General features: G+C 49.2%; 7 protein-coding genes across 7 annotated transcripts; 3 read left to right on the forward strand and 4 right to left on the reverse strand.

Moving 5' to 3' along the window:
* Nucleotides 1-294: 294 nt before the first annotated feature.
* Nucleotides 295-1,719, forward strand: ARB_06811 (bZIP transcription factor HapX; the record flags this gene model as incomplete). Its single annotated transcript, XM_003015005.1, has 1 exon — nucleotides 295-1,719. The coding sequence occupies one exon, from the start codon at nucleotides 295-297 to the stop codon at nucleotides 1,717-1,719; it is 1,425 nt and encodes a 474-aa protein (XP_003015051.1).
* A 721-nt stretch (nucleotides 1,720-2,440) lies between these two features.
* On the reverse strand, nucleotides 2,441-4,127 carry ARB_06812 (uncharacterized protein; the record flags this gene model as incomplete). Its single annotated transcript, XM_003015006.1, has 2 exons — nucleotides 2,441-3,685; nucleotides 3,747-4,127. The coding sequence occupies 2 exons, from the start codon at nucleotides 4,125-4,127 to the stop codon at nucleotides 2,441-2,443; spliced, it is 1,626 nt and encodes a 541-aa protein (XP_003015052.1).
* A 384-nt stretch (nucleotides 4,128-4,511) lies between these two features.
* ARB_06813 (uncharacterized protein) lies at nucleotides 4,512-5,270 on the forward strand (the record flags this gene model as incomplete). Its single annotated transcript, XM_003015007.1, has 3 exons — nucleotides 4,512-4,792; nucleotides 4,862-4,968; nucleotides 5,083-5,270. 3 exons carry the CDS (start codon nucleotides 4,512-4,514, stop codon nucleotides 5,268-5,270), a joined length of 576 nt encoding a protein of 191 aa, XP_003015053.1.
* Nucleotides 5,271-5,589: 319 nt separating this feature from the next.
* On the reverse strand, nucleotides 5,590-6,435 carry ARB_06814 (uncharacterized protein; the record flags this gene model as incomplete). The annotated part of the gene is made up of 1 exon (XM_003015008.1): nucleotides 5,590-6,435. One exon carries the CDS (start codon nucleotides 6,433-6,435, stop codon nucleotides 5,590-5,592), a length of 846 nt encoding a protein of 281 aa, XP_003015054.1.
* Nucleotides 6,436-6,818: 383 nt separating this feature from the next.
* ARB_06815 (uncharacterized protein) lies at nucleotides 6,819-8,333 on the forward strand (the record flags this gene model as incomplete). Its single annotated transcript, XM_003015009.1, has 1 exon — nucleotides 6,819-8,333. The coding sequence occupies one exon, from the start codon at nucleotides 6,819-6,821 to the stop codon at nucleotides 8,331-8,333; it is 1,515 nt and encodes a 504-aa protein (XP_003015055.1).
* Nucleotides 8,334-8,613: 280 nt separating this feature from the next.
* Nucleotides 8,614-9,954, reverse strand: ARB_06816 (uncharacterized protein; the record flags this gene model as incomplete). The annotated part of the gene is made up of 1 exon (XM_003015010.1): nucleotides 8,614-9,954. One exon carries the CDS (start codon nucleotides 9,952-9,954, stop codon nucleotides 8,614-8,616), a length of 1,341 nt encoding a protein of 446 aa, XP_003015056.1.
* A 1,050-nt stretch (nucleotides 9,955-11,004) lies between these two features.
* On the reverse strand, nucleotides 11,005-11,937 carry ARB_06817 (uncharacterized protein; the record flags this gene model as incomplete). The annotated part of the gene is made up of 1 exon (XM_003015011.1): nucleotides 11,005-11,937. The coding sequence occupies one exon, from the start codon at nucleotides 11,935-11,937 to the stop codon at nucleotides 11,005-11,007; it is 933 nt and encodes a 310-aa protein (XP_003015057.1).
* Nucleotides 11,938-13,640: the final 1,703 nt, after the last annotated feature.

Here is a 13,640-nt window from a genome sequence, read left to right on the forward strand (position 1 = left end):
CTAATACACGTGATCCCGGTTAGTCACATGTTCATCGCACGATAATCTAATCAGATCATCCGAGTGTCCCCGCGGGTTGTTGAAAAAAACCAGCAACGACAACCCATCCTTGCTACCAATTTCACGGCTTCTCATTCCCACAACCACACATCGTGGCTATCACAGAGGCCAATTGATAGAGGACAAACACCCCCTCCGGCTCCGGCATTATATCTCCCTTTTGGCTGAATACTAGTTCAAGCCGATTCGTCCCGATAGGCCGGCTTCGGGCCAGATGAGAGACGGAGTATGACAATGTCAACTTCTGCTGGAACGCCTACATCGGCCCATGCGCCACTCTCAATTGCTCCTGCAAGCACTCCACATCAACGATCACTTTCGGTGAAACCTCTAGCTGCTGCCCCGTCACCAGCACCGGTCACTCAATGCTCGATTACCTCCAAGGAATGGATCGTTCCTCCGCGCCCCAAACCAGGCCGTAAGCCTGCCACAGATACACCTCCTACCAAACGCAAAGCTCAAAACCGGGCAGCACAGAGGGCCTTTCGAGAACGAAGAGCTGCGAGAGTGGGAGAACTAGAAGAGCAGATCAAGAAAATCGAGGAAGAGAATGAGCGTGAGGAAGCTGCTCTGAAGAAGACCATCCAACAACAGCAACAGCAGATAGAGGAATACAAGAGCCAGTTACTGTGGTGGAAGAATCGGTGCAAAGCTGTGGAGGATGAGCTCATGACCGAAAAAGTCGCCAAGGAAGACGCTATTAAACAGCTTGAGAGAATCAACAATTCCGGAAGAACAACGAACAATGGCAACTCTGTCATCGGTGGGTGCGAAAGGTGTTCCTCCACGCGATGTCAGTGTATTGATGATGCATTCAACATCGCCAACATCACGCAGATGCAGACGGATGATCCCCATTCCAAACGGGGCAGGTCGCCATCACAAGGAGCCACTCAAAAGCGTCACCGATCTAATCCCGAGATCAAAACAGAGCCTGAAGACCTAGAAACCGACTTCACCCATTCGTTCTCCCTCAGAAGACATTCACGAACAGGGAACGATGCTACCACACCTATACTGTTAGATCCATGTGGCTTCTGCCAGGATGGCTCGCCATGCATCTGTGCAGAAATGGCAGAGGATCAACCAAGTGACAGAAGCAATCAACCTTCACAATTGACCAAGCTCCCACCTATTCAGAATATATCACAATTTACCCCACCTCCTTCCGAAGGGGACGTTCTCTCAAAGTCAGCTACGTTGGTGTCGAGCAATAAAAGCAATCCCTGCGCCAATGGACCCGGAACTTGCGCTCAATGTCTTGCAGATCCCCGCAGCTCGGTTTTCTGTAAGAGCCTTGCTGCCTCTCGTGCATCTACTCGTCAGGAAGGCGGGTGCTGTGGAGGTGGCGGTGGAAAGGATGGATGCTGCAAAAACCGATCATCTGGTTCAGACTCGTCCAAGCAGGCTACATCTCCAATTACGCTCAGCTGTGCTGATACATTTACTACCCTATCTCTGCATCCAAAGTTCGCTTCTGCATCAAATGAATTGAGCAATTGGATACCCCAGCTGCATACCCTTCCTAATCCACAAAACCTCAATCCTGACCGGCGACGGGACCAAAACCTTACCAACCGGCCTGCCTTGGAGGTCGAAGCCGCAAGTGTTATGGGCGTCTTGCGATATTTTGATCGAAGATTTGCTGATTCTAAGTAAAAGCTACGATTTCATATTTTTCTTTTTTTTATCCTCTGACACTTTCGTACGATTTTGTTATTTGATTATCTCTTTCTGCTGAAAACTGGTTCATTTTTCCTTTTACCTACTACCATGTTCTAGATGAGCATCTATCCCTTGAGGTATTAGGCGGATATCCCTACTCCAGTTCTCCTGGTGCATCCATACAGTACTACCAGGCTAATGCCGTGAGTTTCAATAGGGAAAGGCGCCACGGAGTCAAATTCTTTCTGTTTCTGAGCTGATTTTATTCCCGTTCCCAGTTAACACTTTGTTTGGACTTCCATCTTCTGTTTGTATTAATAGCACCCAGTCTCACCTTACCTTTTTCACGCATCCTTGGGATACGCTTAGAAAACCCCTTCAGTAGGGAATACGCTTCTTGACACGGATGAAATGATGGACTTATATAGAGGTGGTGCATGTTTCCCTTAGTAATGATCAGCTGCGCGGCCAAAAATCTGATTTGATTGACTATTCTACACTTATCATTTTGATCTCACGAATTAATGTATCCATTGTCGACCGCCTATGGGGTATAATACATTAAAGAGGGGATGGTTGGTCTAGTGGAATTTTGCGGGATAGTATATAGTAACAAAGTAGTTGGGCAAAGTCAAGGATATTATTCAAGCCGAATGAAAGTGAGATGGATATAGAGCAACTCCCGACGGAAAGTTTGAAAGATGATTAAAGCAGTTTAGAAGGCACCCTTCTCGGTCCCTACATGGCCTCCAGTGGATCCAAGAGACATCTTGCCCATGGAATCAGGCGCAATATCGTCCTCTTCACCGCTCAAAAGAGTTCCAAGGAAGCTAGATCCCCAGAGCCCGACTATACCCCACATCTCAAGTCTCCAGCTTCTGTAAAGGCCTTGAATGCCTTGTCCTTTGCGACGTTTTTGGATTTGCCGGCTTCCCTGTCTTCCTACTTGAGGAGGACGGCCGAGAACCTGTTCTATTGTGTCTAGGTCCGTGGGTGTTGGGTTTGTGCCTTCTTCATAAATAATATTCCACATCGTGCCAATAATTCCTCTATAGCTTTGGGGGGATGGAACAATGGTAGGCAGAGGGGTATTTGAATTTGACGATGCTTCTGCCAATGTTGTGGAGGGGCCGCTGGAGGTAGGTGATGATATGCTTGGGGTTGAGTATGTTACACCTGGCCGGCGAAGAGCAGGAGAGGTAAAGGTCGCCATTTGTGCCCGTCTGAGAACAGTTTCCAGGGGTACTCGCACAGTTAACTCAAGGCCTTGGGCCATAAGACTGAAGAGACTCCATGTAGAAGGGTTTAGCGTCGGGTCAAGAGACAAATATGATTTTAGGAAAAGAGGGGCGCTGGTCGAAATTAAATTCGGTAATGTCGATGTAAGGATGGTAATGGGTAAAAGATGCGGTGAAATCATGTAGCTGGGAGATGGAAGAAGCCTGATTGAATGGAGAAGAGAACGGGGCCCGTGACCGTGTGGTGTAAGAATTAAATAGGTTCGCGCGGTATCAATTGGCGATAGGATTATAGCTGAAAGTGCAGATGAGAGGCAAGAGAGTATCAAATCTGTGCCCGGGGAGGTTGATGTAAGGATATCACTGGCCGGAAAGGATGAGAATGAATCTTCTGGGTAGCCTAGAATAGCAGACAGAAGACTGCGGACAAAAGTGTTTAGAGTAGGCAAGAGTATCGAATATATAAATGTAGTGTTTGAAGCTTTCCATATTGACGTTGGTCCGCTAGTTGTCCAGAGTTGAGATAGCACATCAAGCATAGATGACGAGTCCCTGACCTTCAGCATATACTTTGGCTGAGCACTCTGTGGTATGTACCCAGCCCGGTCAGTTACACGCTGGGGAGCTTTTCCATGAACCCTAGAAGAAGACGGTGCATACGTAGACGCATTAGGCGCAGCAGAAGTAAAGTAGTTATTCTCATCGTCAGAGCCGAATACATTCTATAATCCAGCGAGTCAGCAATGCTCAAGAAGTAGTCCACATATCTAAGTCGATTCTCACCTCTTCGTACTGCTCCATCTGGTGCCTGTCCAGCTTTCTCCTCTCCTCTGCCACTTCGGCGGCAGCATCTTCGGCAACATAAACCTGTAGTATCGTCTTTGCGACCTCGAATGGCTGTGACATCAAAACCCGCGAGTATCGTCTTGCTGCATTCTCAAACAGCTGTTTGATGGACTCTGTCACCGATGGCGAGGAGTCCCCCAGGTAATCCGAATAGTCGAAATCAGACAGTATATCCCGCGCGGACGTCCCAAAGCTCGTCATATTCTCTGCTGCCGCGCTCGAAACGACCTTGGATGTGGCATGGCTACTGGACAGCCCTATGGGAGGTGGCACATAGTAGGGCCTCAGCGGGTTGGGGCCTTCTGGTGTTGAATTCATTGCCTATCCGTGGCCAGCGCCAGAGACTCTCGATCGTTCAAACTCGTAAACGTCGTAAGATCCACGTCCTTTCTGCGTCTGCTGTTTGCTGTTTGCTGTTTGCGGTTTGCGCTTCTCTAGATGTGTTTTTCCCTTGGTTGCTTGTTGCGCTCGGAGATAGAAATCATCGCAACTTGTTAATAATTCCGACGGCCGTACTAAAAAAAGAAACTCTGTTAAAATATTTGTAAAGCTAGAACGCTGACAGGACTCAGCTTGACCAGCCAGAATATCTACTTCACCACCAGCGCATCGTCAGTCTTCGGCGTCTAAGACGGCTTCGCTGTCCATTCCTTTCTTCTTCCCTAGACCGGTGCGAGTGCGCGACAGAAAGGAGACGCCGGGATGGCCGCAGCCAGAGGACTATGCCGCCATGGCTTACAACCGCTAACACAGAGTACCGGCCAGAGACTCTCGACGGCACGGTATGCGCCCTTGAAGAGCATATCAAGGCAGAGCAGGCTGCTGTCTAATGTGCCCGGGGCATCATATCAACTTTTCCGGTCCGTCCTACGGACTTCGAGATATCAGCAACTTGCTCACGGCTCATCCATACCGAGCCGGTCTTTCTCCTCGACCTCGAAGCTGCTACATGGACATATTACGAAGCCAAAGCCAGGTGAAGAGTGAGTCTTAGCTCTGACTTCAATAGAAATGGAGAAGTAGTTGGAGTTTTACTAATATATATCAAACAGGATCAAGGTTACTTTCATTGATAAAGACGGCGAACGACACGATTTCGAAGTCGCAGAGGGAGATAACCTGCTTGATATAGCACAGGCAAACGATCTTGAAATGGAAGGTTTGTCAATTAGTTCATTATACATGCCGTCGGGCCAGCTGCTAACGGTTTTTTAAGGTGCTTGCGGAGGCTCATGCGCCTGCTCTACATGTCATGTAATCGTGGAGAATCCAGATATGTACGATAAGATGCCGGAGCCTGATGACGACGAGAATGACATGTTGGACCTAGCATTTGGCTTGACTGAGACCTCTCGGTTGGGATGCCAGGTGAAGATGACTCCGGAACTTGACGGCCTTGTGGTTACGCTACCCAGCATGACTAGAAATTTGCAGGCTAGCGACTTTGCGGAGAAGAAATGATGATGTTTATTCCCTTGAGCGGACTGGTCATACCCAGATCTTGGTGCATGAGCTGTAGACCTTGCCTGACTCGAGATCGCCGGCCTAACCGCTATTTGGTATTTCCTCTGGATATAATCGCACAGTCAGTCTATATGATTCGTGCGGTTAACATGTTTCATAATTTGTACAATAGCCTTATAGACCTGCAAAAAGTACTCCCCGATTTGGAGAGGATGACCCGTGTATAGTGTATATCATGTCAGAAACACCCACATAACCAGAACTCCTATATCAGCTCATGCTTTTCTTCCTCTTCGGATATCAATTAACATAATAATCAAGCTTCTTCAATAGGTTTCGAACCAATGCCGTTTATTAGGTCCAAAAAGCCTTGCTTGCTGACCTCGTTAACAGCCTTCTCTCGCTCATTCATTCCAACTGTGAGGCGCTTCCTCCTTTCTTCCCTGGCAACTTCTTCACCCCGTACCTGTGCTGCTCTGACAGCATTGAATAGTTTGACAACACCCCTCTGAGCTACTTTGCGCAGCTTCTTCTCAAATTCTGCTGTCTCTCCAGCTTCACCCCTGTCAACGCCCAGTACGTCCCTCACACGGCCCCTGTCTAGCTCTTCCTTCTTTTCTGCTCGTAGTTTTGCCCTCGCGCGGTGTTCAAGCCTCTCGTTTGCTATATCTGCACTTGTTTGAGCTGCAGCTTTACTTCGTGACAGCAATGGGTCCGCCCGAGCAGATGTGGGAAGCTTTGTAGACAAAATCTTCGATATGGACGTGGAAAAGGCAGTCGGGTCATTTCGTTTGGAAACATGTTTTCGGCTTGTTGTGCTTTTTGATCCAGCCTGAGACGAAGTAACTGAAGATGCATCTGAGTCCTCCTCATCATCATCATCGCCATCTGACTCTCCCGTTGCAGCCAATTCCTCTTGATCTTCCGCTTGTAGATCCGGCTCATCGTTTTCTAAAGAAGCATCGCTTTGTATGGACTTCTCAGCGTCGCTGTCGGAATCATTGAGGTTCACTGCTGCAAAGTCGGTTGGAGCTCCTCCGTTTTCTTCTTCCTCCGAACTGCTGCTGTAGTATTCCTGCTTTCTGAACTTCTTCTTCGGCCGTGACGTCTTTCCCCTCATCCCCTCGTCCACCTTTCTCTTCTTCATCGAGGGCGGCGCCATCTTGTTCTGCGCTGTGTTTCTTCTTGCTTTTTTTCTTTTTGATATCTTCAACTTTCAACATTTTTTTTATCTGATAAAAAGATTAGGAAAAATCGCGGTCACGTGAACAGCCCCATGCCTTATCGCCTTTTTGTGTTTGAACACACACATCGAGAGGAAGCAAGACGAGGATAACAACATTTGAAGCTCGTCCTTTACTGTCAGAGGCTGTTGGCCGAATATCACATAAGCGATGGTTCTCCAAGACTTGGGGCGACGTATAAACGCCGCCGTCAGCGATTTGACCCGGTCAAATGCGGTTGATGAAAAGGTAGCTTCCAGACACAACGGCCACCGTTCCCTCTACTTCTTCATACTGACCCCCCCTCTAGGCGCTAGATGCTATGATTAAAGAGATATGCGCAGCGCTTCTATCTGCCGACGTAAACGTCCGGTTAGTTCAGCAGCTGCGCAAATCTATAAAAGCTGCCGTTCAGCTACCCTCCATACCCCCAGCGGTCAACAAGAAACGTCTAATTCAGAAGGCCGTTTTTGATCAACTGGTTGCACTTGTCGATCCACATGCTGAGCCTTTCAAGCCGAAAAAGGGCAAATCAAATGTCATTATGATGGTTGGTCTGCAAGGTGCTGGAAAGACGACCACATGTACAAAGCTAGCGAGGCACTACCAGACTAAGGGGTTCAAGGCAGCCCTTGTTTGTGCGGATACATTCCGAGCTGGTGCTTTTGATCAGCTCAAGCAAAATGCTACGAAGGCGAAGATTCCATATTACGGTAGCTTGACACAGACAGACCCTGTTGTGGTTTCATCAGAGGGTGTGGCGAAGTTCAAGAAAGAGCGGTTTGATATCATCATAGTTGATACCAGTGGAAGACATCGGCAAGAGGAAGACCTGTTTGCAGAAATGACCCAGATTCAGTCTGCTATAAAACCAGACCAGACCATCATGGTACTAGATAGTACAATTGGTCAGGCCGCAGAGACGCAATCAGCAGCCTTCAAGTCAGCAGCAGACTTTGGAGCAATCATCATTACAAAGACAGACGGGCACGCTGCAGGCGGTGGTGCCATTTCCGCTGTCGCTGCAACCCGGACGCCTATTATATTCTTGGGAACCGGTGAACATATGCTCGACCTGGAAAGATTTGCACCACGGCCATTTGTCCAAAAGCTGCTTGGAATGGGCGATATGGCAAGTTTGGTAGAGCATGTTCAAGCGGTAACGAAGGACTCGGCTGGCGCAAAGGAGACATATAAGCACATCTCAGAGGGAATCTTCACTCTACGGGATTTCCGAGAGAACATCACATCAATTATGAAAATGGGGCCCCTGTCAAAGATTTCCAGTATGATACCTGGTCTATCAAACATAACATCTGGTCTTGACGACGAAGACGGCTCGCTTAAGCTCAGGCGCATGATCTATATCTTCGATAGTATGACTGCCTCAGAGCTAGACGGAGACGGCAAGGTCTTCGTCGACCAACCTACCCGGGTCGTCCGCCTTGCCTGTGGAAGCGGAACGACAGTCAGAGAAGTTGAAGACCTTCTTTCTCAACATAAGATGATGGCTGGCATGGCCAAGAAAGTGGGAGGACAGAAGAAGCAGATGCAGCGTGCTCAGAATATGCTGAAGGGCGGCAACAAGGAGCAGCAGATGGCAGCTATGCAAAAGAGGATGGCTGCCATGGGCGGCGCTGGCATGCCTAATATGCCCGGAATGGGAGACATGCAGCAAATGATGCAAATGCTTCAAGGAGGCGGTGCAGGCGGTGGAGGAATGCCTGGTCTAGGGGGTATGGATTTACAGAGCATGATGAGCCAGATGAGTGGCCTTATGGGAGGTATGGGTGGAATGGGCGGTGGCCGCGGAGGCAGCAGCAGACGAGGCCGATGATGCCCCCTTTTTCGAACCATTATATATTGATGATTATTTCACTGCATTTTATGGCTGAAGGGAAAGGTACCATAGAAAATGGCGTTTTGGCGTACAGGACAGCCTCAAAAATGCCTCCTCCGAGCAAGCACGTTTTTGTTCAATATCCTCCTTTACCTTCGTTTTAATGGCCGAGGTTGATACCTAGCTCAAAGCCAAAGAGCGTAGCACGAATGAGATGAAACATAAACAGTTGATACAACAAGTATTTTAAAGCCATGCCATGACTATAACGCCAATTTTACTCGTCTAGCCTTTCCTTTTTCAGAATTAACCCGTTCACCCCCTCTACAAGATTGCTGACCTGTGAATTTAGCCAGTATAATCCTCTCCAGAACATAAGAACTCCCATGTCCAGTTTCCCCTTTGGACGGCTAACCAAGTCAAACACCTCCTCACCGTCTGGGAACTCCGCTTCCCCTGCTTTTATATCTGAAGGCATTGAGAGCTTGTATTGCCATACAGCCTCGGAGTTCACGTATAATGTATATGTTAGGTCAGACCCTCCATCCGGATGAATGTCAATACCCACGGCGCCAAACTTGAAGTTGCCGTTTGGAATATATTTAATAGTTACATCCTCATCATCAGTCTGGTAGTAGGAACTGCTGGGAAGGTAGAACTGGTTCAATGGTCCGGCGCAGAATTCATAGATACCCTGACCTTCGCCTTTGGAAAGGGATGAAGATGAGGAGTCGGTCTGCTTTGTAGAAGGGTTGGGGAATTTCGTGGCAGCAAATTCGTGTCTGTCGCCGCTAAGAAGGACGATTCTAGTACCGAGGGTACGTTCAGCTCGCCACATGGCCTCCAGGAGAATTTGACGTTCCTTCAAATATCCTCCCCAAGTATCAGATGTCCCTACGTGCCAGTTCTTGGTAAATGGCACGCTGCTACTGATTATCTTCCATTTCACCGGTGCGGGTTCAGGGCAGGAGATGTAATCTAGTAGGGATTGAAGCTGTGCGTATCCAAGCATAGTTGAGTTATCCAGTCCAGGAGGGGAACGGTATGTTCTTGAGTCCAGGATGAAGAATGACGCAGGTCCCCGAGTGAAGGAGAAATATGTCGTGTTCTCCTGAGATGCGTGAGGGGACTTTGCCTTTGGAGGGTTAACGCTCACATGGTAGTGGTGGTAAGGGTCAATGGCGGCAGGGTATGGTTCAGTGACATTGCCATCGTGCCAATCATTCTGAATCTCGTGGTCATCAAGCATGTGGATCCAGGGAAGGTTTATGGCGGGATTCTTGCCCGTGTGCCAGCTTGGAGATGCGTAGACCTTTTGGTATTCGTCTCTGTAATGCTTGATGGCAGAGCCGAATTGCAGAGGCACATCGATGTAGATGAAATCTCCCAGGAAAAGCATGAACGAAGGTATGGCCAGATCATCCAGCTTAGAGTACACTTGGGAAAGCAGTTCAATTCCGTAAATCCTGAATGGGTGGGAGAATGGATTGTACGGAAAATTCGCCTTGATACAGCTTGTCGTCCAGAAGTTGAGATGCATTGACCCTAGGGAGGTTGGTCCTGGGGCGGTGGTGAACTCTCCGGATATGTTGTTGGATAGCAGGTACTCATACACCATTTCAGGTTCAAGGCCGTCTATTACTACCGGGAACGTGTAGTCCGTTGTATCATTTAGAGTGTCTATCGTTTCGGTCAGCGTCCAAGAATCCGTTGGAGCGTCGAGTTTGAGCCGGTGATACACCGTCAATGGCAGGTTTTCTGGGTCGGGCTCTCGGATGAGAATCTTAGCGCTGTTTTTCGAGACGTATCCAACCCGAGCGAACGAGAGGTCCTTCGTAGGGTACAAAAGCGATCCACGAAAGACGAAATCAAGTATGAAGATGTTGAGCAGTACATTGGCGCCCACAGTAACCCAAGTCACCAGCTTCGAGCTGGTACATGGCAGGCCGGTCAGCAGGGACCGTAATACGGACACCTGTCTGCCATTTCTAGGGCTTTGAGTATCTTTGGTTGACTCTTTGGCCGTGGATGCGGTTGCACGCTGGTCCTCCCGGTCGCGCGTCGAGCTCGAGCTCGAGGACGTCGCCCATATCAAGCTTAGATATATACACAGGGACGACACGGTGATCGGAGGCGCATGATGAGCGGGAATCTAGAGCTCAATGTCAGCTTTGGATGGTCCTCTCGGTCGAGGTGGTGGGAGAGGGCGAGATACCCAGCGTAGGAAGATGTAACCCAGGAACCGGATGAGCGTCGAGCAGACGGTTGCAAGCACTTCCTGATACCGTCGCATGTCTGCAAACTCATCGACCAGCGACTAGTTATCGGCTCGACGGAGCTGTCCGGGCGTGTTCAATGGCAAACAGTCGAGTCCTTGTATCATGAATGTTTCTTGTTTCTTCATGCATGAAAAAATTATATGCGAGGTCGCAGGCAGCAGGCAAAAAGCTAGTTAACTCGTTATTACGTCAGGGCGTAAACAGAGAGACAACGCAGTTTCAGGCTGAACATGGTTTTTTATATATGCAACTTCTACTCCACCAAGGATCGTACGTTAAGACAGTTCTCCTTTTTTTTTTTCTTCCTTTTTTTTTTTGGCCCCTTTTCCTTTCCCTTTGCTTCCAATTCTCTGAATCTACATGGTCTTCGGGGTCGTCTAGAGTGGTCATCAGTTTCTATGCGGGCCATTATTCGCTGCCATCAAGAAAGCTCCAATGACGGCAGTGTCATACAGATATTTCATTCCAAAGATAAAGGACATGATAGCCGCCCATTGCCATGGCTTCTCCTCCCCTCCGGGAAGGGCGTTGAAGTACTCCCACCCGGAGACGCCACCGAACGATGGGTACTTTTGACACAGCGTCGCAAAAACAAGATTCAGAAGCTCCACGGGCACGTAGCCCTGAGTGCCGTTGCGAGGGTTGGTCAAGACTCCGGCAACGATCTTCTCGCTCGGCCACCCGTTAGACATGATGGTTTCGTAGGCGGTTACGTCCTGAATGCCGCCCCAGCCGTTGTAAAACTGAGTGTTGTACCAGGATATCTTGGATCCTCTCTGCTCCTCCAGGGAAAAGTAGCTGAACCCAGAGAGATGCCGTAAACCCCGTACCATGGCCGACGCAACGGGGGCCAGGGTAATTATAAAGCGGTTGCCGAAGTCTGACTTGAGGGCGTCGATGAGCCGGATGATCCCCTCGAGAGACATCTCCTCCTCCACGTCCAGGTCGAGGCCATCGAGCTGGCGAATTCTGATCAGCTCACGGAGAGGAGCGTAGTATTCCATGAATGTATCCCCGTCCAGCCGCCTGAAGCTCCCCTTTGCAGCGCCCCCAAGCATCCCCATCACCTTGATTCCTGCGCCCTGGAGCACCCGCACTTCTTCCCAGAGGGGGCCGTAGCGAGTATGGTCTGGAGAGTCGTCGTTCAAAGTAATGCTCTCTGCGTCCTCGTTGATGTGGAACGCAGCCAGGATGATATGCGTTATGCCGCTGGAGCTTGTGTACAGCGGGAGCAGCGAGACGTAGGGTCCATTATCCGGGAAGTACGTCTGGACATAGGATATCACTCGCGGCCGCCCCAGGGCTTGTGGAATCGGCGGCATCTGGGTATAATTCTACTTCTTCTCGGTGCCTCTTGTCGCTTATCGGGTGGTCTGCCTGCTGCGTTCTGTCTATTGCTGTGGTCTTTGGGCCGTCAAGCTTGCTGCCAGCAAAGGTGGAGTTGCGATTCGCCAACAAGAGTTAACTAACTTAGTTATTCAACTAAAGAGTGGCTGTCTAGTTGGCTATTAATTAATATTTGGTTGGATGGTGGTTGGCCGCGAGCTGGCGCTTCAACGCTCAGCGACTTCACTAACGACCAGGCCACTTCGGACGAACTACCAGCTATCAGCAGCTAACTAACTAGTTAATCAGTTACGCCACTATCTTAGAGACATCTAGAGGAAGCCATCGTGCCTCGGCGACTAGCTAACTAACTACCCAGTAACTTGGCCATCTTGTCGCCGCCCGTTGTCGGTCTAGGCAACGAAATCAAGCCGAGACTGACAGCGCATGACAGGCTGCGCCGCAAAGGAGGCGCCTACGGTCTAGATTCCATCCCATGGCGGATCACATAGGAAGACTCGAGCCGTCGAATCTCTCGGTCATGCGGATGCTACGCCGTTATTATTTCGCAGTGGATGCCGTCACCATCACCACTTCGAGTCCCAACCCAGCTTGCGTGGATATGGATGCCTAACGAGCCATCACCCTTCGAGTATTCAAGAATGAGTCAATATTGCTCATGCATTGTGCTCTTTGAGCAGATGACAGTCGTCCATATTTAGACCAACGTCACCTATGCGCCCCGTTTGCAGGCTCCTGATAAAAATAGAGGCCAGCCCTGTCACCAAACTAGTTATGGCATGACGTCCATGTTCAATAACTAATCTCATGCTCGAAACAGGTCTCCGGCGCCTACCGATACAACAGCCGTGCCGTGTGCATTGAACACTTTAGCATATCGACAATGTCCCGAGCGCGGAATTCGCCTCAGATCCTATTCATAGAGCCTCATCCAGCGCTAGTTAATGAACAAGGGGGATGAATATATGGGTAAACGGTGTCCAATCAACTCTACCACTGGGCTGCATCCAGGAAATCGTTTGTGACTCCAACCAAACGCCCGGGTCTCCCTTGCCCTGTTCTCGCAGTTGTGATAGGCCTTTCGCTGTGTCTCGTGCATTGAAATATCGTTTCTCAATGTCACCCAGGATCGAAGTTAGTTAACCGCTGCGCCGCAAAGTTAAGGCGCTAAGTAGAATATTGATATGAGCGAGAAAAGTTATACGAAATGAATTATATAAGACGAAGAGATCCCCGCTCCTCTTCTTAGTCTAAAATCACCCCTTCTTACCGCTGTAACTCATTAACACTTATACATTATTTTCTATCAGTCAAAGGAACTGTCTTGTTGTTCTACCAGTCAATATGTGGCCCTATGCTTCAGATATCAAGATCAGATTCCCCGAACGGCTCCTGTGGGAGGAGTTTGAGGACTCCAAGCCGTACCTGAATCCAGACACAGAATACCTCCCTATCCCCGAATTCAGCGCATCAAACTATCTGAGATCTTGGTGTGAATCCTACCCAACGCCCAACTTCGACTCCAATCGGATCTACTCCAGTGACTACGAAACGTTACTCTATCCACCTTCCCTATCGTCAAGCGGGTTACACAGCGGTTACAGCAGCGGTGGATACCTCTCGGACTGCGGGTCTAGATGTCTCCAATTTGGCTGTGGCCGACTGACCCAACTGGGAT

This window comes from Trichophyton benhamiae, assembly GCF_000151125.1.
Source record: "Trichophyton benhamiae CBS 112371 chromosome Unknown contig00476.0, whole genome shotgun sequence".
Lineage (NCBI taxonomy): Eukaryota > Fungi > Ascomycota > Eurotiomycetes > Onygenales > Arthrodermataceae > Trichophyton > Trichophyton benhamiae.